The sequence below is a fragment of the Heterodontus francisci genome, chromosome 20, assembly GCF_036365525.1.
Source record: "Heterodontus francisci isolate sHetFra1 chromosome 20, sHetFra1.hap1, whole genome shotgun sequence".
NCBI classification, from domain to species: domain Eukaryota; kingdom Metazoa; phylum Chordata; class Chondrichthyes; order Heterodontiformes; family Heterodontidae; genus Heterodontus; species Heterodontus francisci.
Genome location: NC_090390.1, coordinates 39,591,993 through 39,619,663, shown reverse-complemented (window position 1 = coordinate 39,619,663; position 27,671 = coordinate 39,591,993). Strand labels below are relative to the sequence as shown.

Sequence of the window (27,671 nt, the reverse complement as noted above, 5' to 3'; positions counted from 1 at the left end):
CAAGGATGCTTAAGAGGCCAAAATCAGTATGGCGGAGATATTTCAGAGGCTTGCAGTGCTGGAGAAGATTAGAGATAGGGAGGGGCAAGCCAATGGAGGATGAGAATTTTAAAACCAAGGTGTTGCTTAACTGGGAGAAATTGTACATCAGTAAGTACAAGAGTGATGAATGAACAAGACTTGGTGCAATTTAGGACACGGGTAGAGTTTTGGACGACCTCAAGTTTACGGAAGGTAGAATGGGGAAGGCCAGCCAGGACTGCATCAGAATAATTTTTATTAATGATCCTGATGCACTATCAGACCTCCATTTGAGGAACCACAATATTATTAGATTGAACTTGATCAAACCAAAATTGCTGAAAGCTTAATGCTAGATTAGAGGGACTAAATTTTGTAAAGGACTTGAATCAGGTTGATTGCATAGCCCAAGGAAGAAAAATTTAGAGCTGTGCTAATGCAAAAGGAAGTCCTGTATTCCCCTCAAGTTAAAAGAGCACATGGTAAGACAAAACTAAATTGTTGAAGGTTTTGTGCAAAGACAAATCAGATTTACGTTAAAAAAAAAACTTTTAAGGTCTTAATGAAAGTAGTTTTCAAGAGAACAGGATTCAGTATTCAGTTCCGTTTAAGACAACAAAAGCTGCAATCAGAGCAGCCAAAAGGTCACTGGAGAAGACAATGGATAACTGTGCTAGCAGTAGCAATATCTTTTTTAGTTAAGCTAGAAATCAGAGGGCCATTAAGGCTGCATCAGGCTTCGGAACAATACCTCAAAGCAGATTCAGGTACACTCCAAGCATATGGTTGAGGTTTTAAATGGCTACTTTGCATCAGTCTTCACTCAAGTCTTGCATTGCACAGCTGACGCTAAAGCTTTAAGTGTCCAAGTAGATGCAGGTATACGGTGCACACAGATTGGACTGCTGGTCCTTGCACCATTCACTGAAGGGTGATCAAAGGGGAGCTATGCTCAACAAGTCCCTTGCTCATATATTGAGCAGCCTTCTAGGGTCTGGGATTATAACCAGAAACTGGAGGGAGGTCCAAGTGGGGCTAACTTTCAAAAAGGACAAGTCAGAACCAAGAAATTACAGAAACATTAGGTTGACTTTGGTCATAGGCAAGTTACTAGCATGGATCATTACAGATATTCTGCATGATCACCTTGCCAGAGAAGGAATTATTAGACTCTCAACAAGGCTTCTGGAAAATGTCACACCTTACCAATCCTGGATTACAATTTTGAGGAAGTTTCTAGGATCTTGGAAGTAGGTTGACATCATACATCAGGATTATCAAAAAGTTTGAGAAGGTGCCACACAATAGGCAATAGGCTACTTAGTAAGATTTAGTTCTGTGGGATTGGCAAGCAAAAATGGAGTTGGATAAGGAATTAGATGCATTCCTGTAGGCAGAAGGTTGCTATTAATGACAAAGGTTCTGAATGGGGACAGATTACAAGTGAAGTCCTGCAGGAATTGGTGTTGAGCCATTGTTCTTCACAGCCTTTATTAATGATCTGGATAAAGGGGTTGGAGGAACTGTCTGCAGATTCTGGGATGATACAAGGTTTGTGTGTTGTCATGACCTTTGATGAGAACAGATTACAAGCAAATCTAGATGAGGAAAATAGGCCCCATCTGGTAGATATCTTTTAATATAATTAAATAATGATGTCCCGGAGAAGATTCTGTGGAGAGCCACTAAACTGAAACCTAGTTACCCATAGGTTACCATGAGAAACAGAGAGCTGGAGTTTTTTATTCTAGAAAAGCAAAAAATTCAAACTTCAATTGCAGCATTCTAAAACAATGAAGATTTAGTCTGTGTGGATAGGTTATTTCAGTTGAATAATAGGAGGGCCAGGGGATATGCACATACTTTATATAAGCATAGAACTAGGTGAGATGCAAGGAAGTTGTCCTTTTCACAGAAGGTCATCCACTTTTGGAATAAGCTCCTAGCCCATGTTTTGAATGTGGATTTACTGTTAAGTGTTGAAAAGGGAACTGGATATGTTTCACTCTGTTACTGACATCACAGAGCACAAAGGTAGATGCGGAATTGGGTAGTATGTTCCCCGGTCACTATGGTCTGCTGGAACATGCTTGATCACCGTCTGGGTTGGAGAAGATTTTCCCCTCTGAATTGGCCGAGGGTCTTGTAAGAACTAAGAGGTTAACCTCTGTCATGTTTTATCTGTTGAATGAATCTATGTAAATTATGGTCTGATAAAACTCCCATGAGATGCTATGTTTTAAAGCAGAATGATTTTAAGTGATGTTGCTCAGGAATAGTTATACTTGGCATATGTATCAATGTATTAGATTAGAACTAAGTTATGGACTTTGGCCAGAATTTTACCTGCTCAGATCAGGCGTCCTCCGAGGTGACTGAACCAAAAAATGGCAGGCGATAACGTTGGGTGGGGTCCCTGACGTCATTACGCCCTATCCCCATCTTGCGCAGGTTGGGCAGCAGGTGAGATGGAGGCGCCGCTCGCCGTCCAATTTACACCAATTAAGGGCCAATTGAAGTAGTTGAAAAGCCAATTGACAGCCATTTTACGTCGGCCGTTAAAATTTACATTTGGCAAACGGGTCAAGGGTGGGGTTCGGGAAACTGGCAACTTCAAAAGAGCAGCAACCAGTGTGTCTGTGAAGGAGTTGGAGGTACTGGATTTTTTATTTCTTTCTGTTTGATTTCTGAGTTAATAGCAAGGTCAGGACTGATATTGCTGGCTCTCCAGGGTTCACCTGAGAGAGTTAAACTGCTGATAGGGCCACATCAGTGATTTATTCTGTGTAGGGGAGGGGGGTTGCGAGTGCCTGTCCTTGCAGCAGGCTGCTTTCCTCATTACATCTTTGGGACACTGCAGCCATGGGCCTTTTCCACTCTGGAGCTGGCTCCTCTAGCGAGGAAGAGAATGCCACATGAAGAGACAGGAGGACAAGTGGCCAGCGAAATCAGAGACCTGCTGGTCAACTGCAGCCTGGTAATGAGGGAGAGGCAGATGGCCACAGAGTGTGCTGGGAGCAAAGTCCTGTAAGGAGATGAGTCTACCCAGCAGGCAGGGTGCACCGGCAGCGGTTGAGCTTTCTGCAGATGTCGGAACGCCAGTGCCGTAGAAGACTGCGCCTGTCCAGAGAAACTGTCTCATCTCTGTGTGAGATGATGGCAGCAGAGATCACATCCAACTGCGTGGGTGGCCATCCAATGCCGGTCACACTGAAGGTCACAGTTGCTCTGAACTTTTACGCATTAGGCTGCTTCCAGGCTTCCACAGGAGACGTGTGGAATCTCAGTCATCAGCGCAGCACTGCTTTAAGGTAGTAACTGATGCCATATTCAGGCGTGCCAACCAGTTCATCAAATTCCAGACAGACTGTGCCAGTCAGGCCGAGAGAGCCACAGGCTTCAGTGCCATCACTGGGTTCCCCATGGTCCAAGGCGTGGCTGACTGTACACATCTGGCCATTAGAGCACCCACAGGTCTGTTAGCGGTCCTCATTGATTGAAAGGGGTTTCACTCAATGAATCTGCAACTTGTCTGTGACCACTGTAAGAATATATTGCAGGCGTGTGCTCATTATCCAGGAAGCAGTCACAATGCATTCATTCTCCACAACTCCCAGGTGCCAACACTATTCAGCCGCCCTGAGTGCCTGCAAGGATGGATACTTGGCAACAGGGGTTACCCACTGAAGACATGGCTGATGACACCCGTGAGTAACCCACGGAATGAAGCAGAGGCATGGTACAATGCGAGCCATGTGACCACCAGAGTCACCATTGAGCAGACCATAGGTCTTCTGAAGATGCGATTTAAGTGCCTGGATCACTCAGGTGGTGCCCTTCAGTACTCGCCAGCAAGGGTATCTCGCATAGCTGTCGTCTGCTGCGCCTTACATAATCTGGCGCTGCAGAGGGGGAGGCCCTGGATGATGAAGATGCTGTTCAGCACGAGGCATCCTCAGACGAGTAGAGTGAAAGGGTTGAGGAGGAGAAGGAGGGGATGCAGCCACATGAACACCAGGGGGGAAGGGGTTGGAGGTCTGCAGTAGTTGAGTGCAAGGGAGGCTCGGGAGGCTCTAATACTCAGGCGTTTCTCCTGATTGGAGGCTCATGACCCATGTTAGCCGCTGGCATGCTACATGTCAATCTAAATTCAGGCATTCACATCAGCTGGAAGCGCAAAAGCACTCACCTGCAGGCGCTGATCTCAGCTACAATGGTCCACCTTTCCCTCAAACACAACATGGCCCAATGTGGCACCTACCCCAAGTCTCCATCTCATGCAGAAGTAAAAGATTACCTAATACATCATCATTGACTTGAGACAGATAGAAAAGACAAGTGAGAAATTTAATAAGTTTTGTGCACGGTCGAACAACAAATAAATAATTCAAAATCACACCAGTGACCCTAAGTGCAGTTAATGTGATTTCTTAAAACATTTGTGAGTGCTTATGTGTGTGGACAACCCCTTCGCCGCCAGTCATGGCAGAGGCAGGTGGCTGTTCAGGATGCACCGTGGCTTGGGATGACCTTGGCGGGCGTCCTCTGGCTGCCCAAAGCCATGAAGGCCCCGACATGTTGAGGTGACCCTGAGCAGTCTCAGGACCACCCTTTCACCCTGGGATTCTGAGGTGCTAATGTCACTGGCAGAGGGGACAAGGAGCCACTGTATGCATCATGAGCACACTGAGAGGAGCCCCCAGATGCATGCAGCTGTTGATCCTGTGCCCTCACAAGGCTCAGTTCGGCCTCCCTGTTGACCTCAGAGGGATGAGCAGCTGTTGGATAACGCAGGAGCCTCATCGACAGCTCGCTGAGGCTCTGCTGCATAGAGCTCACAGCCTCTGTGAGGGTTTGCAGGTCTCTGTGTATCTCCAGCAGGCTTTGTATGGTCTGCTGGAGCAGGCCCTCCACTGCAGCTGCCAATCTGTCAATGGAGGAAACCAATTACGCAGATGACAGGGACTGTGCAGAACTCACGACCTGGAGGGAAACCTCTAAAGTCCAAGCCAGAGCACGCATCATCTCTGGTAACTCCGCCAGATCTCCATACACCTCACACTGCACCTGCAGCATCTCCTGCCGAATAGATGTCCTTAAAGGCTCGTCATCAGCCATAGGGCTCAGCACTGGCCTGGCCTCCCTCAGTCCTCCTATTGTCAGAGGCACCGGCCGATACTGTCTCTGGAAGCTGGTCCGGCACTTGTGTGGTGCCGGCAACAGTTTGTGACCACAAATCCAAAGATGCAACCAGTCAACCGAGGTGACTGTATCTGAGCTGGTGCTTGGTGCGGGGAAAGGATGTGATGCTGCACCCTCTGAGGTCCCCTCCTCCTCCTCAGATATGGATGGATGTGCCCCGGAGATGTTGCCTGGCCACTGCTTTGTTTCACCTGCAGGGAAAAACAGAATGATCAGGTGTGAGCAACACTCCAGACTGAAGGACATGTCATAAACTGCAGTGTGGCCATATGTCTGTGACTTTAAACTCACGAGCAACCTTCATTGCTTGAGCCAGCGCACCACCCCACCCCCGCACTCTGGGAAACTCACCCTCCTAGCCAGCTGCTCCGGCTTCACCATTGGCAACTGAGCGGCCTCAGTCCTCCCAGCAAGCAACAATACCGCCTCCTCCACATTCGTGAGAATTACGATATTGGCAACACTGTCGCCGGTCTGAGCCCTCTCTCTGGCATTCTGGGCCCTCTGCCATGTGTTTCCACAGGAGAAATCAGTTCAGTTACTTGTCTTGAAGGAGCACCTGCTCATCCCTTGTGCTGCTTGCCACCTCTGGGACCATTGCCATTGAAGTGTATAGTTAGCACACTTCTGGAGCAATGTGGGTCTCAGATGTGCCCAGCATATGTGGCCCATGACAAGGCTGCAACTATCGACTCCAGATGGATGGCTTCAACTCTGCAGCATCAACACCTAGCAACCCTCCCGTATAAGTACAAAGCAATAATGAGTGAAACATGCCCCTTCCCTGGCAGAGCGGAGAAGGTCGTTGACTCGCTTGCAGCACTGGAGCCATGACCTGCTCACAACCCCGCATCTGCTGACCTCCGCGACAACCTCAAACCTTGCCTTCTTGGTGACCTGGGAAGGCCTCCACCTTCTGTCTGCTGGGAAGAGGACCTTCCTACCTTGCCTCAGCTGCCTGGAGGAGGACATGCAGGGAGTCTTCTGTGAACCTTGGGGTCATGCGGTTGGCTCTCTCTGACACTGCTGCAAGCGGGTTCTGGTCCTCCAAGGTCTCTGGAAGATTTCTGGAAATTGATTGAGTCGCCCCTTTAATTGACATGTCAACTCCATTCCCCCTCAGCCAGGCATATGTCTAGTGTTAAGCACTTGCTCATCCCACTGTCCTTACTGATGAAAACAGCCCTTTCAGAGCCAGTAATGGTGCTGAAAGACCTTTTAAATGGCTTTCAGCACCTTCTTCCTGCTCTAGCCCTGCCCCCACCGACGCTCACCTTCCCTCCCGCACGCATCTTCATCAAACAGTCATCCGCCGCCGAGATACTAATTGGACAGTTAGCCGCTCGATTGGGGCAGCAGCTGAGCATGGAGCAGGAGCGACTTCAGCACCAGCTTCCGCCTCCTGGACCATGGACCTGCTCGGACAGGTAAAATTCTGGCCTTTGTGTTTAGAATCATGTTGTTTAACGTGAAATGTATATTTGTACTCTATAGTGGAGAGATGCTGGGAGATGGTATTTACTGTCACAACAATAGCAGAAATAGCTTTGCTATGAGACTGGATGTCTTGATAATTGAAATGCAGAATGGGCAGTTCAGACAGACTCAGTCTCTAGAAGGGACAGACTCGTAGGCCCCACGAGGATGGCAATGCAAATAAAGATATTCAGAGACCATTTAAGATTGGAATGTTGATCGGGACAGCAAACATTCCCCACTGTATGACAATGTCTCTGCAGACAGCTTGATGGCCCAAGTCAATGTAGAGGGAAGGGTCATATCTGTTGTAACCTGACTATTATAAACAAATCAAGAAGAGACAATGCTTAGAAGGTGAAGTCATACCTGACCAATCAAGAGGGTTAAGGTGGACTATAACCTAATATGAAAGGAAGGAATCCTCGGAGGGAACCATAAATGGCAGGTGCTGGGACAACTCAGAGCGCACCAATTCGAGAGACCAACCTACAGTGAACAGAACACCCTAGAGTCAACAGAACACCTTTTTACGACCAGGTGAGGAAGGGGTCTCAGGCTCTGGTTTGACTGCAACAGCGTTTATCCTTTTAACACAGTCATTTAACTTATCACCTCAATGAGCACTTGCTCCTGTAATTTCAATTGTAAATGAACCAATCAGACAAGGTTTCTTGTGTTTAAACAAGAAAGATGTAAATTTATTAACCTTATCACCCTAAACCGGTTAAAATTACTAAAATCCATGATGCATCCACACTCACATTCATAAGACAGACACACACACAAATAGATAAAGAAGGGAAAAAAAGAGAGTTGGGAGGTTGGAGTAGAGTCCTTAAAAAAAAATGGAATTTTAATATGGAAGTGTAGTCCCAGTGTCCTTAGTTGAAATTGAAGTATTGAAGTCCTCATTGGGCCAAGTGCACAATTCGGGCTTGCTTCTCTGGTTCCAGAAGGCGGAAGAGAGGCTTTATCCGTCCTCTTTTACTGACTGTGAGGATCTGTAGATTTGAGGTTTAGCTGCAGCCAAGGCTCCCCTGGGACTTTGCTGGAGAGGGGGAGGAGGAGGAGAGGAGGAGGAGGAGAGGAGGAGGAGGAGAGGGGGAGGAGGAGAGGGGGAGGAGGAGAGGGGGAGGAGGAGAGGGGGAGGAGGAGAGGGGGAGGAGGAGAGGGGGAGGAGGAGAGGGGGAGGAGGAGAGGAGGAGGAGGAGAGGGGGAGGAGGAGAGGGGGAGGAGGAGAGGGGGAGGAGGAGAGGGGGAGGAGGAGAGGGGGAGGAGGAGAGGGGGAGGGAGGTGCTTTCTTCCTTGGAGTTCAGTTACTGTCTGCTTTCAGAGACACAATTCCCACTCTCAGAGTTATATTGGCAGGCATGTCATGTGATCACCTCTGTTTGAAACAAAAGTTTCTGGAAGGTTATTTTGGAAATTCAAAGTTCTACTTTCAAGCTGTGCAAACATACTTGGTAGGGGGTTTTGGCTCTTTCAAAGTCAATGGGTGTCGATGGCTTTTGATGATCAACATTGACAAAACCATTCTAGTTAACTTAATCAGAGAGCACCCCCATTGTTCTGGCTAGACTGGGCAATCACCTTTATCTCCAGTTGGCCTTTGGCTTTTCATATGCAAATTCATGCATGGCCATCTTTGCTGCTTTTTTTTAAAAAAAGTTATTTGGAACAATTTCAGTAAAAGTCTCAGGCCAAGTTCCATACAATGAAATTAATATTTTCCATTTTGGCATGTGGGATTTCCGTCACAACCTCAAGAAAGACGACACCACAGCAGCTCAGAAAGCACACACCCTACATTCTGCTGCATAACTACTGCCGTTGGTTAAGTATTACTTGTATATTTTTCCTGTACTTACTTATCTCTCTATCTTGATTAAGAAACCAGAGTTTGTACCTCGTGAGACAAAAGCTAGTCAACATCCCACCGAAACACACAAAAATCTTATAGTCTTTACAATGTTCTTTTGCCTCTCTGGGAAATTACATGAGTATTGTTGGGTGAGGATGAGCAGACAGTGGGGTCAGGATGTCAAGTTGCTCCACGACTGTATGGGACAGGCTTGATGGATCAGCTGGTCTTTTCCTTGTCAGCTATTTTTGCATGTTTGCACATTAATTTTCATCAAAATCTAAAAGACACGCTTGTGTTAAAACAGAAAGTACTGGAAATACTCAGCAGGTCTGGCAGCATTTGTGGAGATAGAAACAAACTTAACAGTTCAGGTCAATGAGCTTTCATCAGAACTGGCAAAAGTTAGAAATAAAATAGGTTTTGAGCAAGTGAAGGGGTGGGGGGGGGGAGAGGGGGAAAAGAACAATAGGGAAAGTCTGTGATAAGATAGAGGACGGGAGAGATTAAAATTACAAAGATGTCATACAACTAAAGGCAAAGGGAGTGGTAATGGTTGTAGTAAAAGACAAAGCATTGGTCCACAGAGTGTGTTAGTGGCAGAATAATGAACAAAAATATGAAAAACAAGTTATAAGACCGGCACATGGTTAAAAAAACACAATCAAAATGGGGGTCATTATCTGAAATTGTCGAACTAAATGCGGAGTCCAGAAGGCTGTAAAGTGCCTAATCGGAAGATAAGGTGTTGTTCCTCGAGCTTGCGTTGAGCTTCATTAGAATACTGCAGCAGGCCGAGGACAGAAATGTGGGCACTAGAGCAAGGTGGTGAATTAAAATGGCAAGCAACTAGAAACTCGGGGTCATGCTTGCGGAGTGAGCGGAGGTGTTCTGCAAAGTGGTCACCCAATTCTTATTTCAGATTTTCACCCTCCAAAGTATTTTGCTTTTATTATAGAGACATTTGTATGGTGTGCACTATATGAAAATTGAAATGGCTTGCAGTAATTTGTTAAAAAATTACATCTACAATTTAGAAAAAAGATTACAGGTTTTGTATTCAATCAGTTCTCTTGCTTCTATATACATTGTGTCCCACATATGTGCACTAAATAGAAAACATACGTTCCTCTAAACTGGGACCGCTGTAGCCTTCAATTTGGTCAAGTAACAATGAATGTTCCGACTCTTCAGCAAGCTAAAAAGAAAACAATACTAAAGTGAGAAAATAATCTTTTTATTTTTTGCACATATACTATGCACAGCATTTGTTAGAATTAGTTGAATCAAATTTTAATTGTCTGGGTTTGTTAAAATAGACCTAAAACATGAATAGACACCGCTGACTGCATTGGAGTTAAACCTTGACATGGCAAAGACACAGGTGAGGGTTTCAGTTGTAATCGGGTGCGGTCTAAGGGGGTGGGAGGGGCAGAATGATGTGGGAACAGAAGTGGGCAAAGGATAGGTGGAAATAAACAGTAGGAGTAGTGGCTAGGATATGGAGTTTGAAATGTCAATCAGGTTTAAATAGGACACAGAGGCTGTGCACCATCACGTTCAGTCTGTGTGCACATTAAGTCAAAGGAAATTCTTGCTTACCTGTGGGCACTTAGAAAGGCACAGATTAATCAGGGATAGTCAGCATAGATTTGTTAAGGGAAGGACATGTCTTAATAACAATTGAGTTTTTTGAGGAAGTAACAAGAAGGGTTGATGAGGGTAGTGCAGTGGATGTGGTCTACATGGACTTTATTGAGGCATTTGACAAGGTCCCATATGACAGACTGGTCTGTAAAATGAAAGCCCATGGGATACAGGGGAATGTGGCAGGTTGGATCCAGAATTGGATCAGGGACAGGAAACAAAGGGTAGTAGTCGACGGATGTTTTTGTGAATGGAAAGCGGTTTCCAGTGGCATTCCACAGGGCTCAGTGTTGGGTCCCTTGCTGTTTGTGGTATATATTAATGATTTGGACTTAACTGTGGGAGGCATGATTGAGAAATTTGCTGATGACACAAAAATTGTCTGTGCAGTAGATAGTGAAGAGGATAGCTGTAGACTCCAGAAAGATATCGATGGTTTGGTTGAGTGGGCGGAAAAGTGGCAAATGGAATTCAATCCAGAAAAGTGTGAGGTAATGATTTGAGGAGGGCAAATAAAGCGAGGGAAAACACAATAAATGGGAGGATATTGAGTGGGGTAGAAGTGAGAGACCTTGGAGTGCATATCCACAGGTCCCTGAAGGTGGCAGGACAGGCAGATAGAATGGTGAAGAAGGCATATGGAATGCTTTCCTTTATTGGCCAAGGTATAGAATACAAAAGCAGGGATGTAATGCTGGAACTGTATAAAATGCTGATTAGGCCACAGTTGAAGTATTGCGTGCAGTTCTGGTCACCACATTACAGAAAAGACAATGTCTCTGGAGAGAGTACAGAGGAGATTTACAAGAATGTTTCCAGGGCTCGAAAGTTGCAGATATGAGGAAAGATTAGATAGGCTAAGGTTGTTTTACTTAGAACAGAGGAGGCTGAGGGGGTGACTTAATAGAGGTGTACAAAATTATGAGGGGCCTAGATAGAGTAGACAGGAAGGAATTGTTTCCCATGGCAGAGAGGTCAATTACCAGCGGGCACAGATTTAAGGTGATTGGTAGAAGGATTAAAGGGGACATGAGGAAAAACTTTTTCACCCAGAGGGTGTTGAGTGTCTGGAATTCACTGCCAGGAATGGTGGTGGAGGCAGAAACCCTCAATTCTTTTAAAAAGGTACCTGGACATGGACCTGAAGTGCTGTAACCAGCAAGGCTATGGACCAGGTGCTGGAAGGTGGGATTAGATTGGGCAGCTAGTTTTGTTTTGGCCGGCAGGGACACAACAGGCTAAATGGCCTCCTTCTGTGCCGTAATGTTTCTATGGTTCTACGGGTACCGATCAAGCGGGTTGCTTTATGCTGGATGGTGTTGAGTTTCTTGAGTGTTGTTGGTGCTGCACCCAACCAGGCAAGTGGAAAGTATTCCATCACACTCTTAACTTGTGCCTTGTAGATGGAGGACAGGCATTGGGAAACCAAGAGGTGAGTTACTCACCACAGAATTCCGAGCCTCTGACCTGCTCTTATAGCCACAGTATTTATGCGGCTGGTCCAGTTCAGTTCCTAGTCAATGGTATTCCCCAGGATATTGATAGCCATGGTAATGCCATTGAACATTAAGGGGAGATGGTTAGATTCTCTCTTGTTGGAGATGGTAATTGCCTGGCACTTGTGTGGCACAAATGTTACTTGCCACTTCTCAGCCCAAGCCTGGATGTTGTACAGGTCTTGCTGCATGTGGACATGGACTGCTTCATTAGCCGAGGAGTCACAAATGGTGCTGAACATTGCGCAATCATCAGCTAACATCCCCACTTCTGATCTTATGATGGAGGGAAGGTCATTGATGAAGCAGTTGAAGATGGTTGGATCTCGGACACTACCCTGAGGAACTCCTGCAGTGATGTCTGAGGAATTAATAATGGGAAAAAAGGAAATGGCAGAAGCGTTGAATGGATATTGTGTCTTTTTGCACTGTAGAAGACACAAGCATCATCCCAGAAATACTTGTAAATCAAGAGGTGAAAGGGAGGGAGGTACTTAAAACAATTACAATCACGAGGGAAAGAATACTGAAAAACCATTAGAACTAAAGGCTGACAAGTCCCCACGACCTGATGGCCTGCATCCTAGGGTCTTAAAAGTAGTAGCTACTGAGACAGTAGATGCATTGGTTGTAATTTTCCAAAAGTTCTTAGATTCTGGAAAGGTCCCATCAGATTGGAAAATAGCAAATGTAACTCCTCTATTCAAGAAAGGAGGGAGACAGAAAGCAAGAAACTACAGGCCAGTTAGCCTAACATCTGTCATAGGGAAAATGCTAGAATCTATCATTAAAGGGGGATATAGCAGGGCACTTAGAAACTCTTAATGCGATCAGGCAGAGTCAACATTGTTTCATGAAAGGAAAATCGTGGGTGACTAATTTATTAGGGTTCTTTGAGGAAGTAACAAGCAAGGTGGATAAAGGGGAGCTGTACATGTGGTGTACTTGGATTTCCAAAAGGTATTTGATAAGGTGCCACATCAAAAGTTATTATACAAAATAAGAGTTCATGGTGTAGGGGGTAACATATTAGCATGGATAGAGGGGATTGGTTAGTTAACAGGAAGCAGAGAATAGGCATAAATGGGTCATTTTCAAGTTGGCAAGCTATAACTGGTGGAGTGCCCCAGAGATCAGTGCTGGGGCCTCAAATATTTACGATCTATATCAATGACTTGGATGAAGGGACCAAATGTATGGTTGCTATATTTGCTGACGGCATAGAGAGGTAGGAGAGTAATTTGTGAAGAGGGCGTAAAGGGCTGAATTTTACGAATGCGCCGCAGATATTTCACGCAGCGGCTCATTTAAATGGAAGTGGCGGAATGGCCGCCCCCGATGACGTCATTGTGGGTGGCCACTGCGGCAACGGCGTCCGGCGCCACCGCATAGGCGTCAATTTTAAAGGGCTTCAAGAGAATTTATATTTTTAAAGAGGAATTGATTGCATATTGATTTTTAAAAATTTTAGAAAGCTGGAAGCCCTTCTTCCACACACCCCACTAGCCCAACATCCGCATCCCCCCCCCCACCCCCCCCCCCCCCCCCACCTGCATTGACCACACACTATTTTTGGGCCTTTCCCACCAGAAAAAAAAACTTTATTCCAAACCCGCCCTTTTACCCCTGAACTTGGTCACTATTACCCTCCAACCTCTTCCCACCATCCCCACAGCCAATAAAAAAGGTTGTCCCCGCTCAACCCCCTCCTCCCCGCTCCCCACCACGGTCTCGCCTTGGAACTCCGCACGGAGTTCCGAAGGCATGCAAATTGCGGCTGGCACCCATAATGTCGGTATGGGACAGCCGCCGGGATCAGGTAGATTCATCTGCATTTTTAAAATTAATTTTAATATTTAAATGAGGGCCCCGCCAACAAGCAGCGGGGGGGCCGCCCTGAGGCCTTGCCGCCGCCGGTAATATGCAGCAGGGCCTTCTCGGTTTCGAGGGTCGTGGTGGGCCGCTCCCGCAAGTATTTTACGGGCCCTCCCGCCACGACCCCTGACATCGCGAGGCTAGTAAAATTCAGCCCAAAGAGTCTGCAAAGGGATATAGATAGGTTAAGTGAGTGGGCAAAAATTTGGCAGATGGATTATAATGTGGGAAAATGTGAACTTGTCCACTTTGGCAGGAAGAATAGAAAAGCAGTACATAATTTAAATGGAGAGAGAATACAGAACTCTGTGGTACTGAGGGATCTGGGTGTCCTGGTACACGGTTCACAAAAAGTTAGTATGCAGGTACAAGTGATTCGGAAGGCAAATGGAATGTTGTCATTCATTGCAAGGGGAATGGAATACAAAAGTAGAGAAGTTGTAGTGTAGTAGCATAGGGTATTGGTGAGACCACATCTGGAGTATTGCATACAGTTTTGGTCTCCTTACTTAAGAAAGGATAGAACTGCATTAGAAGTTCAGAGAAGGTTCACCAACTGATTCCTGGGAAGAAGGGGTTATCTTATGAGGAAAGGTTGGGCCTGTATCCATTGGAGTTTAGAAGAGAGAGGTGATCTTATAGAAACATACAAGGTCCTGAGGGAACTTGACAAGGTGGATGCTTAAAGGATGTTTCCCCTTAATGGGAGAGACTAAAACTCAGGATACAGTTTAAAAACTAGGGTCTCCTATTTAAGATGGAGATGAGGAGAATTATTTTCTCGGAGTGTTGTTAGTCTGTGGAATTCTCTTGCCCAGAGAGCTGTGAAGGCAGGGTCATTCAATACTTTTAAGGTTGAGTCAGATAGATTCTTGATTGACAAGGGAGTCAAAGGTTATAGTAGGTTGATAGGAAAGTAGAGTTGAGGCCACAATCAGATCAGCCATGATCTTATCAAATGGTACAGCAGGCTCAAGGGGCCGAATGGTCCTAATTCCTATGTTTGTATGTACTTTGAAGAAGATACGAGAAAGATAAGATAGTTTATTGCATGGCAATAAAAAATACTATACCCTCTTCCTTATATTTGCTCTTCTAGCTGAAATTCGACGCCTTATATGATCTTCTTGTGCATCCTCATCCTGCGGAAACAAATTTTCAATCAAGTTAATAAAGGTCCTGAATTTGCATGGGGACACAATTCTGGCAGTTACACATGGCACTGCCCACCAGTGCTGATCTCACCATAGTATGTGGGGTCATTTGGAGAACACCTAATTTGCATGGGCCAGGAAGGACTCATTTTGTTGCGACTGGAGTCTCTGGTATCCTGCTCATCTCAGAGAGGTGGGAGGGCGGTGGGGTGAGTGGAGATGGTTCGCTCTTTCCCCTTCCCCAGTAAAACAAATTTGTTTGCCCCTTTGGCCCCTTGGAATCAATACTAAAAGACAAAAAATTAATTCATTTCATCCAAGATCCCCGCCATTTCCATGGCCTGCACTCCTGGATTCTTTCCTTATATTAAAGAAAGGCCAAGCCAGCAGTAAACAATTTAAAGTCTTATTAAAGAGAGATCTCAATAACAGTAAGTGCGTAAACTCAAATTCGATCTTTCAGACAGATTTCAAATTTGTCAGTCAATGCTTTATTACTAAGCTCTCAAAGTACATAAAAGCACAATTTTAAAATAAAATTGACAATCCTTTTCCCTTTTTAAAAAAATTTGGAATGAAGGAAGATATTAACTCCCTATGGTGTTTACCCTAAAGACTTTGTGAAGCCCTCGCAGCTGGCTATCTGGCTTAAGTTGATGGCGTTTCTGTTGAGAAATAATTTGTGTATATTTTGATGTTACAAGCAATGCAAATATAAAATGAAAAATTAAACAAACATTTTTCTTCTACTGCTTGCCCTCCATAACTTTTAATATTCCTCTTCTCAAACAACTACCTATTTCCTTTAAAAGAATTTATGGGCTCTGTTCAGTAACTATTTGCAGCAGACAATTTCCCACTCTAACCATTCTCAACCTAAAGAAGGTTTTTCTCACTTCATTTTTAACTTTTTTTGCAATTATCTTAAATTTGTACCCTCTCATGTATTCCATTTCACCAGTGGAACAATCTATCACTATTGATCCAAACATGACACTTCAAAATCTCAAACCTTTTACTGCTCAACTTTCTCAGCTCGTGAAAAAATCCACGACTTCTCAAGTATCCCTGTAATCCCCTTCTCTGGTAATGTTAGTGAATCTACATATGCACCTTTTCTGTTGCTTTTATATAATGACGCACTCATTAGTACACAGTCATCCAACCACAGCTCAAGTTTTTGTACAAGTTGAATATTGCCTAATTGTTTTTGCAGTCCAATTTAAGGGCAGCTAGATAAGTATATGAAAGAGAAAGAAATATAAGGATACTTCGATAGAGTGAGATGAAGTAAGGTGGGATGAGGCTCATGTGAAGCACTAATATTGACGTAGACCTGTTGGGTCAAATGGCCTGTTACGGTGCTGTAAAATTCAATGTAATATCTTTATAGATTAAAAAACAAAAGATTATTTTTGAGAGAGAGAGAGATGCATACCTTCGGGACCTTCAGGCGGCGGAATTCCAAGTGACATCAGGATTCAAAGAGTGACGCGGGCGCAGGGAAGCAGCTGATTGGTAAGTCAGTTCAGGTGAATTTTTCTACTATTTATACTACTGCAGTCCATTAGCTTCAAAAGTAAAGGTAAGGACTTTAGATTGTAGTGAGTAGTGTTCGGAGTAGAACAAGGCCCCTAGCGTAATTAGTATTTTTTAATTAAAGGGAGTAACTAAGTAAAATAAAGGTAAGTCATGACAGGAGATCTCGCACGCATGATATGCTCCTCCTGCACTATGTGGGAGCTCAGGGACGCTTCCAGTGTCCCCAACGACCATGTGTGCAGGACCATGTATCCATCTGCAATTACTGGCTACCCGCATTATGGAGCTGGAGCTGCAGGGAGATTCACTGTGGAGCCTCCGCGATGCTGAGATCCTCATGGATAGCACTTTTAGCAAGTTGGTCACACCGCAGGCAAATGCTGCAAAGTCAGAAAGGGAATGGGTGACCATCAGGCAGAATAGAGGAAGGCAGGTAGTGCAGGAGTCCCTGTGACCATCCCCCTCTCTAACAGATATACCGCATTGGATACTGTTGGGGGAGATGGCTCAGGGGAAAGCAGCAAGAGCCAAGTTCATGGCACCATGGGTGTCTCTGCTGCACAGGAGGGGAAGGAGAGTGGCAGGACTATAGTGATAGGGGATTCAATCATAAGGGGAACAGACAGGCGTTTCTGTGGCCGCAGAAGAGACTCCAGGATGGTATGTTGCCTCCCTGATGCTAGGTCAAGGACGTCTCTGAGCGGCTGCAGGGCATTCTGAGGGGGGAGGACGAGCAGCAAGTTGTCGTGGTACATATCGGTACCAATGACGTAGGTAAAAAACAAAAAGGGAAGGTCCTACAAGCTGAATATAGGGAGATAGAATGTAAATTAAAAACTAGGACCTCAAAATGTAGTAATCTCAGGATTACTACCACTGCCATGTGCTAGCGAGAGCAGAAATAGCAGGATATATCAGATGAATACGTGGCTGGAGAAATGGTGTAGGGGGGAGGGATTCAGATTCCTGGGACATTGGGACCGGTTCTGGGAAAGATGGGACCAGTACAAGCTGGATGGGTTGTATCCGGGCAGGAATGGGACCAATTTCCTCCGGGGGTTGGGGTGGGGTGGGGGGATGTTTGCTAGTGCTGTCAGGGAGGGTTAAAACTAGAATGGCAGGGGGAGGGAATCTGAGCAGGGAGACAGAGGAGAGGGAAACAAAGATAGAAATGAAGGACAGAAAGGTAAGAAGCAAAAGTGGAAGGCAGAGAAAACAACGGCGAGAAACAAATGGGGCAGAGTGCAAAATAAAGCTAAGATGACTAACAATGTTAAAAAGGCAAGTCTAAAGGCATTGTGTCTTAATGCGCGGAGCATTCGCAATAAGGTAGATGAATTAACAGCGTAAATAGATATAAACAGTATAGATGCGATTACGGAGACGTGGCTGTAGGGTGACCAAGGATGGAAATTGAACATCCAGGGTTATTCAATATTTAGGAAGGACAGGAAAAAAGGGAAAAGGAGGTGGGCTATTTTGTTAGTAAAGGAGGAAATCAATGCAATAGTGAGGAAGGATATTGGCTCGGAAAATCATGATGTGGAATCTGTATGGGTGGAGCTAAGAAACACCAAGGGGCAAAAAATGTTGGTGGGGGTTGTCTATAGGCCCTCAAACAGTAGTGGAGATGTAAGGGATGGCATTAAACAGGAAATTAGAGACACATGCAATAAGGGTACAACTGTAATCATGGGTGAATTTAATCTACGTATAGATTGGTCAAACCAAATTAGCAATATTATCGTGGAGGAAGATTTCCTGGAGTGTGTACGTGACAGTTTTTTAGACCAATAGGAACCAACTAGAGAACAGGCTATCCTAGACTGGGTATTGTGCAATGAGAATGGATTAATTAGCAACCTTGTTGTGTGGGGTTCCTGGGGGAGGAGCAACCATAACATGATAGAATTCTTCATTAAGATGGACAGTGAAGTAGTTGAATCCGAAACTAGGGTCCTGAATCTAAATAAAGGAAACTACAAAGGTATGAGGTGCGAGTTCACTACGGTAGATTGGGAAACTTTACTAAAGGGGTGATGTTGAATAAGCAATGGATAATATTTAAAGGTGTGCATGAATAACAACAATTATTCATTCCTGTCTGGTGCAAAAAATAAAACCGGAAAGGTGGCTCAACTGTGGCGTGCAACAGAAATTAGGGATAGTATTAGATCCAAAGAGGAGGTATATAAAATTGTCAGAAAAAGCAGCAAGTCTGAGGATTGGGAGCAGTTTAGAATTCAGCAAAGGAGGACAAAGAGGTTGATTAAGCAGGGGAAATAGAGTATGAGAGTAAACTTGCAGGAAACATAAAAACTGACTGGAAGCTTCGATAAATATGTGAAGAGAAAAAGATTAGTGAAGCCAAATGTAGGTCCCTTACAGTCAGAAACGGGGGAAATTATAATGGGGGAACAAAGAAATGGCAGAACAATTAAACACATACTTTGGTTCTGTCTTCACAAAGGAGGACACAAATAAGTTCCCAGAAATGTTAGGAAGCCAAGGGTCTAATGGGAGGGAGGAACTGAAGGAAATCAGTATTAGTAAAACAAAATGGACATGTATGAGTTGGACATTGACCATGACTCAGAGGAAGGTGATCCTGAGTAATACTATGGCACTGTGGAGCAAGGGATTACATAAAAGGGCCAGAAGCAAGTAGACTACAAGTACAGAAAAGTGCTTTATTGAATAGTCAGGAGAATAGATAGCTTTTCTTGCTGTCATGGCCAGGAGTGCTGAATGATGTGCTGCCTTCCCAGTGCAAGGGTGAGAGACATCACAATGTAGGTGCATAGGCTTCTGGAAAGGGAGGGAAATGAGCCAAAAGTCATGGTCCATATTGTCACCAATGCTATACACAGAACTGTGTGCGAATTCTTGCAGAGGGAACTTAGGAGTTAGGCCCTAAACTGAAAAACAAGACTTTGAGGATCGCAATCTCCGGATTGCTTTCCATGTCTTTTTTTCAAAATCATTTCGGAGATGTGAACATCACAGGCAAGGCCAACATTTACTGCCCATCCCTCGTTGCCCTTGGGAAGGTTATGGCGGGCTTTCTTCTCAAACCACTACAGTCTGTGTAGTGAAGGTACTTCCATTATGCTCTGGTCCCATCAGAACTGGAGCAGCAAGCTCTCAAGGTCCTTCAAGAGCTGTCCAAATTGGAGATTTCAAAGCTGGTGGCTTATCGGAACAGGGTCTCTGATTATTACTTGGACCCTGTCATGTACATCAGAAAAACACAATACTAGCTGGACACCAGGCTTGTCATCTGTCTTTGTCCAGCTTGTCAGTACTATGCTAACTTTCTCTATTCTCTAGAACCTTCTTCGCAGCAAGACCCTTCTGAAGACACTGCAGCTGAAGAGAATTTTTCTGAGGTACCATCATCTGCTCCACCTCTCCCAAGAACCAGTGCAGAAATTGGCAAACCAGGTGGGTTAGAGGAGCCTACATATGGTGAAGCATCCAGCACAAATGAGCAAAAGCAAGTAGTGGTGGCAGGCACAGCCCAGGAAATAGTGAAGTCATCTAACAGCTCTGCTGAGAACAGAGAATCAAGCTTCAGGGTTCCAGCTATGAAAAGATAACAGCTTGCCTCACATAATCAGTTAAAAAGGTAGTAGAAGGCCTTCCAAGTAGTTTAAACTCTATGGCTGGAAATATGGTGGATTCCACTGACATCTTACGCAGTATCAACTTGCATGACATTAAACTCTGAAGTCTACCTTGGAAACTGACCACCTCCACAGACTCGGTCCTCACAGCAGGAGTCTATGTTTACAACCTTTGCAGCAGCTCAAATCACTGTCATCCAGACTCTGGGCTTATTCTTGAACAGACTGCTGGACTGAATAGATACACAGATTTTCAAGGCATCACTCATCCCTTGCAGTCTGTTCTTCCACAGATTAGTAGGACTGATCAGCTGCAGGCCCATGGGACTGGCAGTAAAGCAACAAGAGTGGTACATGTTGCCCTTTCTCAGGATGCCTACACATCCTGCTCCCTTGCTTCCCTCCCCCACCCCACCCACATCACCCCTCAAACCAATGTCTGCCATGGTGCTAAAAAGCCAGCTTGGACAGTCTGCCCTAGCAGCAGCTGAAGTGCTGCAGTCTATAGCCACGTGACTCAAACTCCATTACCCAGAAGTGCCCGGCCGTAAGCATCTCAAGAGTCCTAACATTAGCAAGAGCAACCATTCACCAGTTTTGCTGAAGCCACTGGCAAGTACGTTGTAGGTGTAGTAGAATTAGTAAACCTTTTAAGAAAAGCACTATAGATGACATCTGGGTGAAAGATGAATTCATAGTAATTATTGTATTTGACGGTAAAAACTGATCATCTTTATCACGTTCGGCATGTTGGTCTACAGTATATTTTCTTAGCAGTATTACAGACAGATGGTAAGTGGTGAGTGTGGCTTCCACTTTTCACCTCCCAACTGACCGCTAATAATGTTTTGTTAAAAAAAAGTGTTCTTCCCTGAATGTTTTTAGGGTCAAATAGAATGAACTCCTGTTCTGATGAAGGGTCACTGACCTGAAACGTTAACTCTGCTCCTCTCTCCACAGATGCTGCCAGACCTGCTGAGTATTTCCAGCAGTTCTTTTTATTTCAGATTTTCAGCATCTGTGCTATTCAATTCTTTTCTCTTGAAAAGTAACATTAAATGTCGATGTCCCAAGTGCGTCATCCACTCTACAGCCTCAGGTGATACCAAGTCAATAGAAGTTTTTTGTCCAAGGAAGAAATTTAACAACGATGGTTCATAAGATGCCCCAGGGTTTGGACACTCGACAATCACTCTACCCTGATGACATCTACTGGCTTGCTCTCCAATGTACAAATTCAAAATTCTTGTATTTATTTACAAATACTTCTATAGCCTTACTCCACCCTACCTCTGCAATATCTTCCATGCCCCTTGATATTCCACATCTGGCCTCTAATTCACTTCTCTTCACTCAGACCTTCCTCATTATGGGGCAGAGCTTCAAGTTTACTAGAAACTACCCTTTACAACTCTATCTGGGCCTCTTCACCTTGCTATTTTCCTCCCAGTTGTAAAAAAAAACTATCTTAACTCTAATTTCACAAATGGATATACTTTCCCATGTTTCAAGCACCTTAAAAGGTTTCATTACATTAAAAGATACGAATACAATATTGTTTTCAGTTTTCCTTCTCAATCAATGGATGGCACTTACAAATATTAAATCCTGGCATATTTGCCGAATAGCTGGTTTTGCTGTCAATCATAAAAAGAAATGAGAGTTTTGGCTATGCGCAAGACTTTATTATAAACAGATGAATAACTTGGTAATAGAAATATGTCACCTACCGATAATGCATGCATTGGCAATGGAGGCATTTCATCACTATCACTTTGAGAATCTTGCGATGCTGATATTTCAGCTGGAACCTTCCTCCTCAAGAGTAAAGGACAATGATTAGCATAAACCATTTTTAACCAGTATAGTGTTAAACTGGTGACTAAAAATTCCTGTGGCTTTGCCACAGCAAACCAGAGAATACAGGATATTAATATCACTGGACCATTGTACCATATGCCAGAAATGTTCAAACGTTTAGATCTGAGAGTCAAATATACATGTCAAAACCAGTGAGGGCGCCAGTCATAGTTGTAAAGAAATGCAAGCCTCACACACAAAATCCAAACAACCTAGCACACAAAAAGTCAACCTCCTATAAACTGAGGTTATAGATTTCACACCAAGGCAAAATCTTGAGCCAGAAGTGAAATGGCTCTACTGCAGTTTCTAGGTTTATCCTAAATTCTGTCCAGCTCTCAATAGCAGTTCCGATTAACTGGAAGCTTGCAGTTGTGGGGGTGGGGCGGGGGGAAACAGGAAATTATGTGCTGTGGTAGGATTTGGAGACTGCAGCAGGCAGAGAGGCCACCACAGCAAAGATCTTTGTAGCACTGTAAATGAAACTGTTCAAACCCAATAGTAACAGATCTGCAGGAGCATAGAGCCTCCCCATCCCTCCCCAGTTAGCAAGGAAATATGGGATGTACTTCATAAAAAGTAAGATGGTGGCGGGGGATGGGGCTGCACTACGTGGATCAGAAAAACATGGAACACAGAGAAACACAGCAGCAATTGCCAGGACAGCAAATGCAAATACAACTACATTCTATATATCAGCTCAAGGCCGAAGCTAAATTCATGGCCTGACCAGTGCAGGAATGTTAAAAGGAACCAAACATTTTTTAAGAATGCAAATACGTACAAAGCACATCACTCATTGAATAACCTCCCCCACTCTGCATTAAAATTACATTGTTTAGCATCAATGCCCTGGATGTGGTGCAGTGACCGAAACAACCCCAAGCCTTCACTTAGAAACGTTTCTACTTTAGCAGCCTTACATGCAATAACTCCACTAAAAATTACACATGGACTCAAATTGCATGGTTTATGCATATGTCATCACAGTTTTCAGTTTTTGCAGTGAATATTCTCTCAGATTCAGCATCACTCCTGCAAATGGATGCTGAATCCCCATTGATGGGTACGTACCTTTTCTTGCCCAATATCGAGTTAAAAGATGTTAAGACAGAAAATGCTGGAAATACTCAGCAGGTCTGCAGCATCTGTGCAGAAAGAAACAGCTAATGTTACAGGTCAATGACTTTTTATGAGAAGACTTATCAGAAGCACTTGTATGGAAGGCTGCATCATCAGAAGAGATGTACTGCAGGCGAAGAAACAGGAGTACTTACAAGAAGCAGGATGTGAGCAAGTGTAGTCAAGGTAACTGTGCAGCTATGTTCTGATGAAAGGTCACAGACCTGAAATGTTAACTCTGCTTCTCTCAGCAGATGCTGCCTGCCCTGAGTATTTCCAGCACTTTATTTTTATTAAAGCTGTGGGAGTCGGTTGGCCAGAACAGAAACAGAGAAATAGAGGAAATGAAGGGAAGAGTCTGAGATGGACCATGTGAAGCTAAGAAAAGGTTGGCAATTGGAAGTAAATTTTATGACATTTTCCAGGTCAGGGAGAGAGCAGGAAACAGCACCAATACAGTAACCTACGTATCGGAAAAAGAGGTGAGGAAGGGGCCAGAGTAGAATGAGAAGAAAAAAAAAGTTCCTTTTTAAAAAAAATTAGTTTATGAGGTGTGAACACTAGCAAGGCTAGCATTTATTGCCCATCCTCAAATGCCCATGAGAAGGTGCTGCTGAACTGCAACAGTCCATGAGGAGTACGTATAGCTACAGTGCTGTTAGACAGGGAGTTCCAGGATTTTGACCCAGTGACAGTGAAGGAGTGGCGATATATTTCCGAATCAGGATGGTGTGTGACTTGGAGGGGAACTTGTGGTGGTGTTCTTATGCATCTGCTTCCCTTGTTCTTCTGAGTGGTAGAGGCCACGAGTTTGGAAAGTTCTGTCAAAAAAGCCTTGGCAAATTGCTGCAGTGCAATCAAGGTCCAGGGGAGATAGGAGTAAGTGTCAGAGTTGCCTTTTGGCTTCTGCTAGGTAGAAGTCAGTACGCCTAACAACAGCACTGCCCTCGTCAGCAGGTTCGATGACAATATTAAGGTTAGACATGAGAACATAGTGCAGCAAGTTGTTACGACTGTGGCGGGAGCAACGCACTGTCAATTCAATCCCATCACTCCACAGGTCACAGCATATTATTAAAGTTTTTTTATCACCCAACCAGAAAACAAACAAATTAAACACTCTCGTAACCCCCAGAATAAAACAGACCAAACCTGGTATCTTTAGACAACAACAAATTAATTATTTATTTAAAAAACTAAACCTGAACACTATTAAGACAAAACTATGTCTAAAGACCTTATAACTTCTTATTTTAATCTAACTCCTCATTCACACACATACACTCAGAAAGAACAGTAGTTAACCGGTTTTAAAAGTGGTGTTTTTATTTTAAAATTCGCTGTTTCTTAAGAATAAATAAATAAGTCTTTGTGGGTTATGTTCCTGGGGGATGAGGTATTCTAATGTGAAAATAATCAAAAACTACTCGAAGTCTTCACTTGGATTTGATGAAGCAGTCTGATTTTGATAGGCATTCAAACTCTTCGGGGCTGCAGCAGGCATCAACAGTTCCTTCAGCAATACCAAATGGTCTCTGAAAAGGGTTATTTCCTCTTTAAACAATTAATTTGGCCTGTAGCTCCTTGTAGAATTTCTGCTGAGAGAGAATGGACAGCTCTTTCCTCTTCAGTACGCTTCCCTGGTGAGTCTCTCCAAACAAAACTGGTTCAGACCTGTTTTTGACAGTTTTACACACAGTGAAGTGGAAACGTTATACCATGTGACCTCTCCTGCTGTTGCCTAACACACTGTCTCAGAAAATTCAAAACTCCCTGTCTTAAAGGCACACTGTTTTATTCCGAGAAGAAAAATAATTATAGTTCCGTGACAAAGTTCAGAGAGTGATAGATTAGAGTGAGTAAGGGAAGCAGAGAAATTGAGATGGCCAATGTCATGCCAACAGTTCTCAATTAAAAGATCTAGAGAGGATGAAAGACCAGAGAAAAGAATCCAGTTGGAGGGAGAATTCTGAAGACAGGTAAAAGGGTCCACTGTGTGAGACAGGGGTTGGGGGGGGTGGCGGGAAGACTCCTGACCAAAGAAGGGGGTGCAAAGCCGAAGGAAATTTAAGAGCTCTGCATCATGCAGAGTTAGAAATTCATCGAGGTGGGGTCATAAGGGGATGAAGCCAAGACCTTTGCTAAGGACAGATCATTCAGGGTAAGAGAGGAAGGTTGGAGGGTATCGTAAACACATGGCAAAGAGTGAGAATGGAAGAAGGGATGGGGTCAGAGGAAAGTGAAGAAGGATCCAGAAGAGCGTTGGTACCCTTGAGTTCTCAAAGCTTGTGATCCTTCACACCTAAAAAGGAAGAAAAAAAAAGTTTTTTGTTGAAGCGCCGGATGAGAAAAAGGAGGAAGTTAAACTGCAGAACAGGACAGCTTTGAGATAGTGAGTAGGTGCCACTGAGGAGAGAGGTCAAGAGTGTACACATGATGGCATTTAGAGTAGATCTCAGGATGCGAGAACAGCAGTTTGAGAAACACTGAATATCTTGGAGCTATCTGTAATCGTGGGTGGATTCAAAACATGAAGGGTAGAATTTCAGTTACAATCCATGTGAATAAGCCAGAGCCAGACACAGTAGCTGAGGAAGGTGATGTGGCTGTGAAAGCAAGTTTTGGTAGATACCTGGTCAAACTTGAGAAGGGAAATAGAAAACAATGCAGGAGACAAATGGAAGTGCAGAACTTCATGGTGAGCAATCCTGGAAGAGAAGTAGCAGTGAATTAAACACTAATACAGAAACAAAATACTGTGTATGCTGGAAATCTGAAATAAAAACAGTAAATGCTAGAAATACTTGTGATTGCCTTTTTGAGTAATGTACCTTTAAGATCTTAGCATGCTAATGAGCTAAGTACCAGGACATGGTCATGTGACTACATGCCAGTCTCTCTCTGTAACTGTCACACCAAGAGACAAGACCTGCAAATAGATAACTCTGTACTGTATATAGTTGTTAGCTGTTTTAATAAAACTGTTTTGAGATCTTCAATCAACCTGAACTCCGCACATCTCATTTTATGTTGCAGACAACATAAAAAAAGCTTCTCATTGCATGGTGACAGAATCCAAGTTTGAAGATCACAGGAAAACAGCTTTAAAAACTACCTACATCTGGAAGAGGGAAAGATAAAGAAAAATACTGGCCCAAACAGGGAAAGAGAAAAACACTTACCTCCAGCTGCAGAGACAGAGCTCTGAACGACAGGCTGCAGATCAATCACTGTGATCAGCTGTCGGTAGAGGAACCCCCATTTTAAAAAAGGGAGAAGCCTTGAAGTCCTTAAAAGATTAATTTATTTTGTCTCTCAAAGGTTCCCTGGGAAAGTAAAAATTTGGGGAAAACCCAAACCCTTTCTTGAACTGAACAGGTCCACACCATTATTGGTGGCGCTGGACAGTGAAAAGTGCGGGAATCCTCCATTCACACAGCTTGCAGCTAGAGATATAAAAAGAAACCCCATTAATTCATTCGAACACTGCAGACCTTACATTCACTCAGCCAATGTTAAAAAAAAACCTCATAAATCCACTCAACCGTGAAGAATTGCCTCTTGAAAGGCTGTATAAACAAACTAGCCAGAAAAAGCACCTGAAGTACCTATTGCTCAGCTGTATAAACAAACAGATTAGAGTGCTCCAAGATAGATAAACAGACAAGCTACTGCTGTCAATCAAAATCAGCTAAGAGAGTTTCTAAAGATAATACAGTAGTCACAGAAGTTCTAAAGCAATAGACAGCAGGTACATGGATACCAATTTTTCCAGCATGAACTGGAAAGCCTTAGATATCCTATCCAAGTTCAAACAGAGAATGCAATTATGCTTCACAAACCAAGTGATGGTAGTACCAGAGAAGCATGCTCTAAAAATAATGATGGCGATTGCAAATGAGGGATTGCACAGAATCACTACCTCTGGATTATCTGAACAGGACCAGAAAGATTCTGCTAAGATATGGAAAGTACTGGAAGATCAGCTCAGACCAAGTGAATTTTTGAATTCGCCGCCAAGAATTAATGTCCTACAGGCAACAGCCACAGGAATCAATTGACCAGTTCATCAGCAGATGCCATAGCAAAGGCAATGAATGAGACCTCAGAAGGTGAGCTTTCAGACCAAATAATGGAGCTGGTGATTGTATCAACACTCATTGAACCATTCTAGAAAGACCTCTTGGGGAACAAAAAGGTCACAGCATTGATGCACTTCTAGAAGATAGCAGGAAGTACAAAGTCATTGTAGCTGGACAACAGCACCTACAAGTACTAGGTGCAGCTAACAGTATCGGCACCATAACCAGGTCGAAAAGGGCAAATGAGCTGTGTGGTAAATGTGGTTGGTCTCACTCAGGGCAAGGTTGTCCTGCATTTCAAGACTTGTGCAACGCATACACAGTAAAAGGACACTGGGCCTACCTATGCAGGAATTCTGGCTCCAAAAACAAAGCCAGAAGTCATGGTCGGACACAAACGAACAGACAACATGGCAACAGCAGCAAGGAAAGCGCCAGATACCTGTACAAACGCAAGCCGATAAAAAAAATCCACAGGAAAACAGACCTGAGATAGACCCAGAGAGAAGTATTCACAGACAGAAGACGAACAGGCATTCCACATTGTGAATCTTACACATCATGTTGATGAAGTCCAACAACTGGAAGCTTTCACCACTATCAATATCACGTTCCCAAAGAAAGCTGGCAAACAGACACTCAAGGTCAAGATTGACATCGGCGCTACTGCAAATATCATACCAGTCTGAATCCTCAAAGATATA

At 44.0% G+C, this 27,671-nt stretch overlaps 1 protein-coding gene across 1 annotated transcript in view; it reads right to left on the bottom strand.

Moving 5' to 3' along the window:
- Positions 1–4,501: 4,501 nt before the first annotated feature.
- The window catches only part of LOC137380869 (uncharacterized), a 49,972-nt gene continuing 26,802 nt past the window's right edge, over positions 4,502–27,671 (bottom strand). Inside the window, exons 3-8 of the mRNA XM_068053278.1 lie at positions 21,634–21,721; positions 15,344–15,400; positions 14,655–14,723; positions 9,689–9,761; positions 4,973–5,414; positions 4,502–4,664 (exon numbers count right to left, since the gene is read on the bottom strand). Of these exons, the coding sequence (XP_067909379.1) occupies positions 4,502–4,664; positions 4,973–5,414; positions 9,689–9,761; positions 14,655–14,723; positions 15,344–15,400; positions 21,634–21,721 (892 nt within the window). The remainder of the gene's footprint in view (positions 4,665–4,972; positions 5,415–9,688; positions 9,762–14,654; positions 14,724–15,343; positions 15,401–21,633; positions 21,722–27,671) is intronic.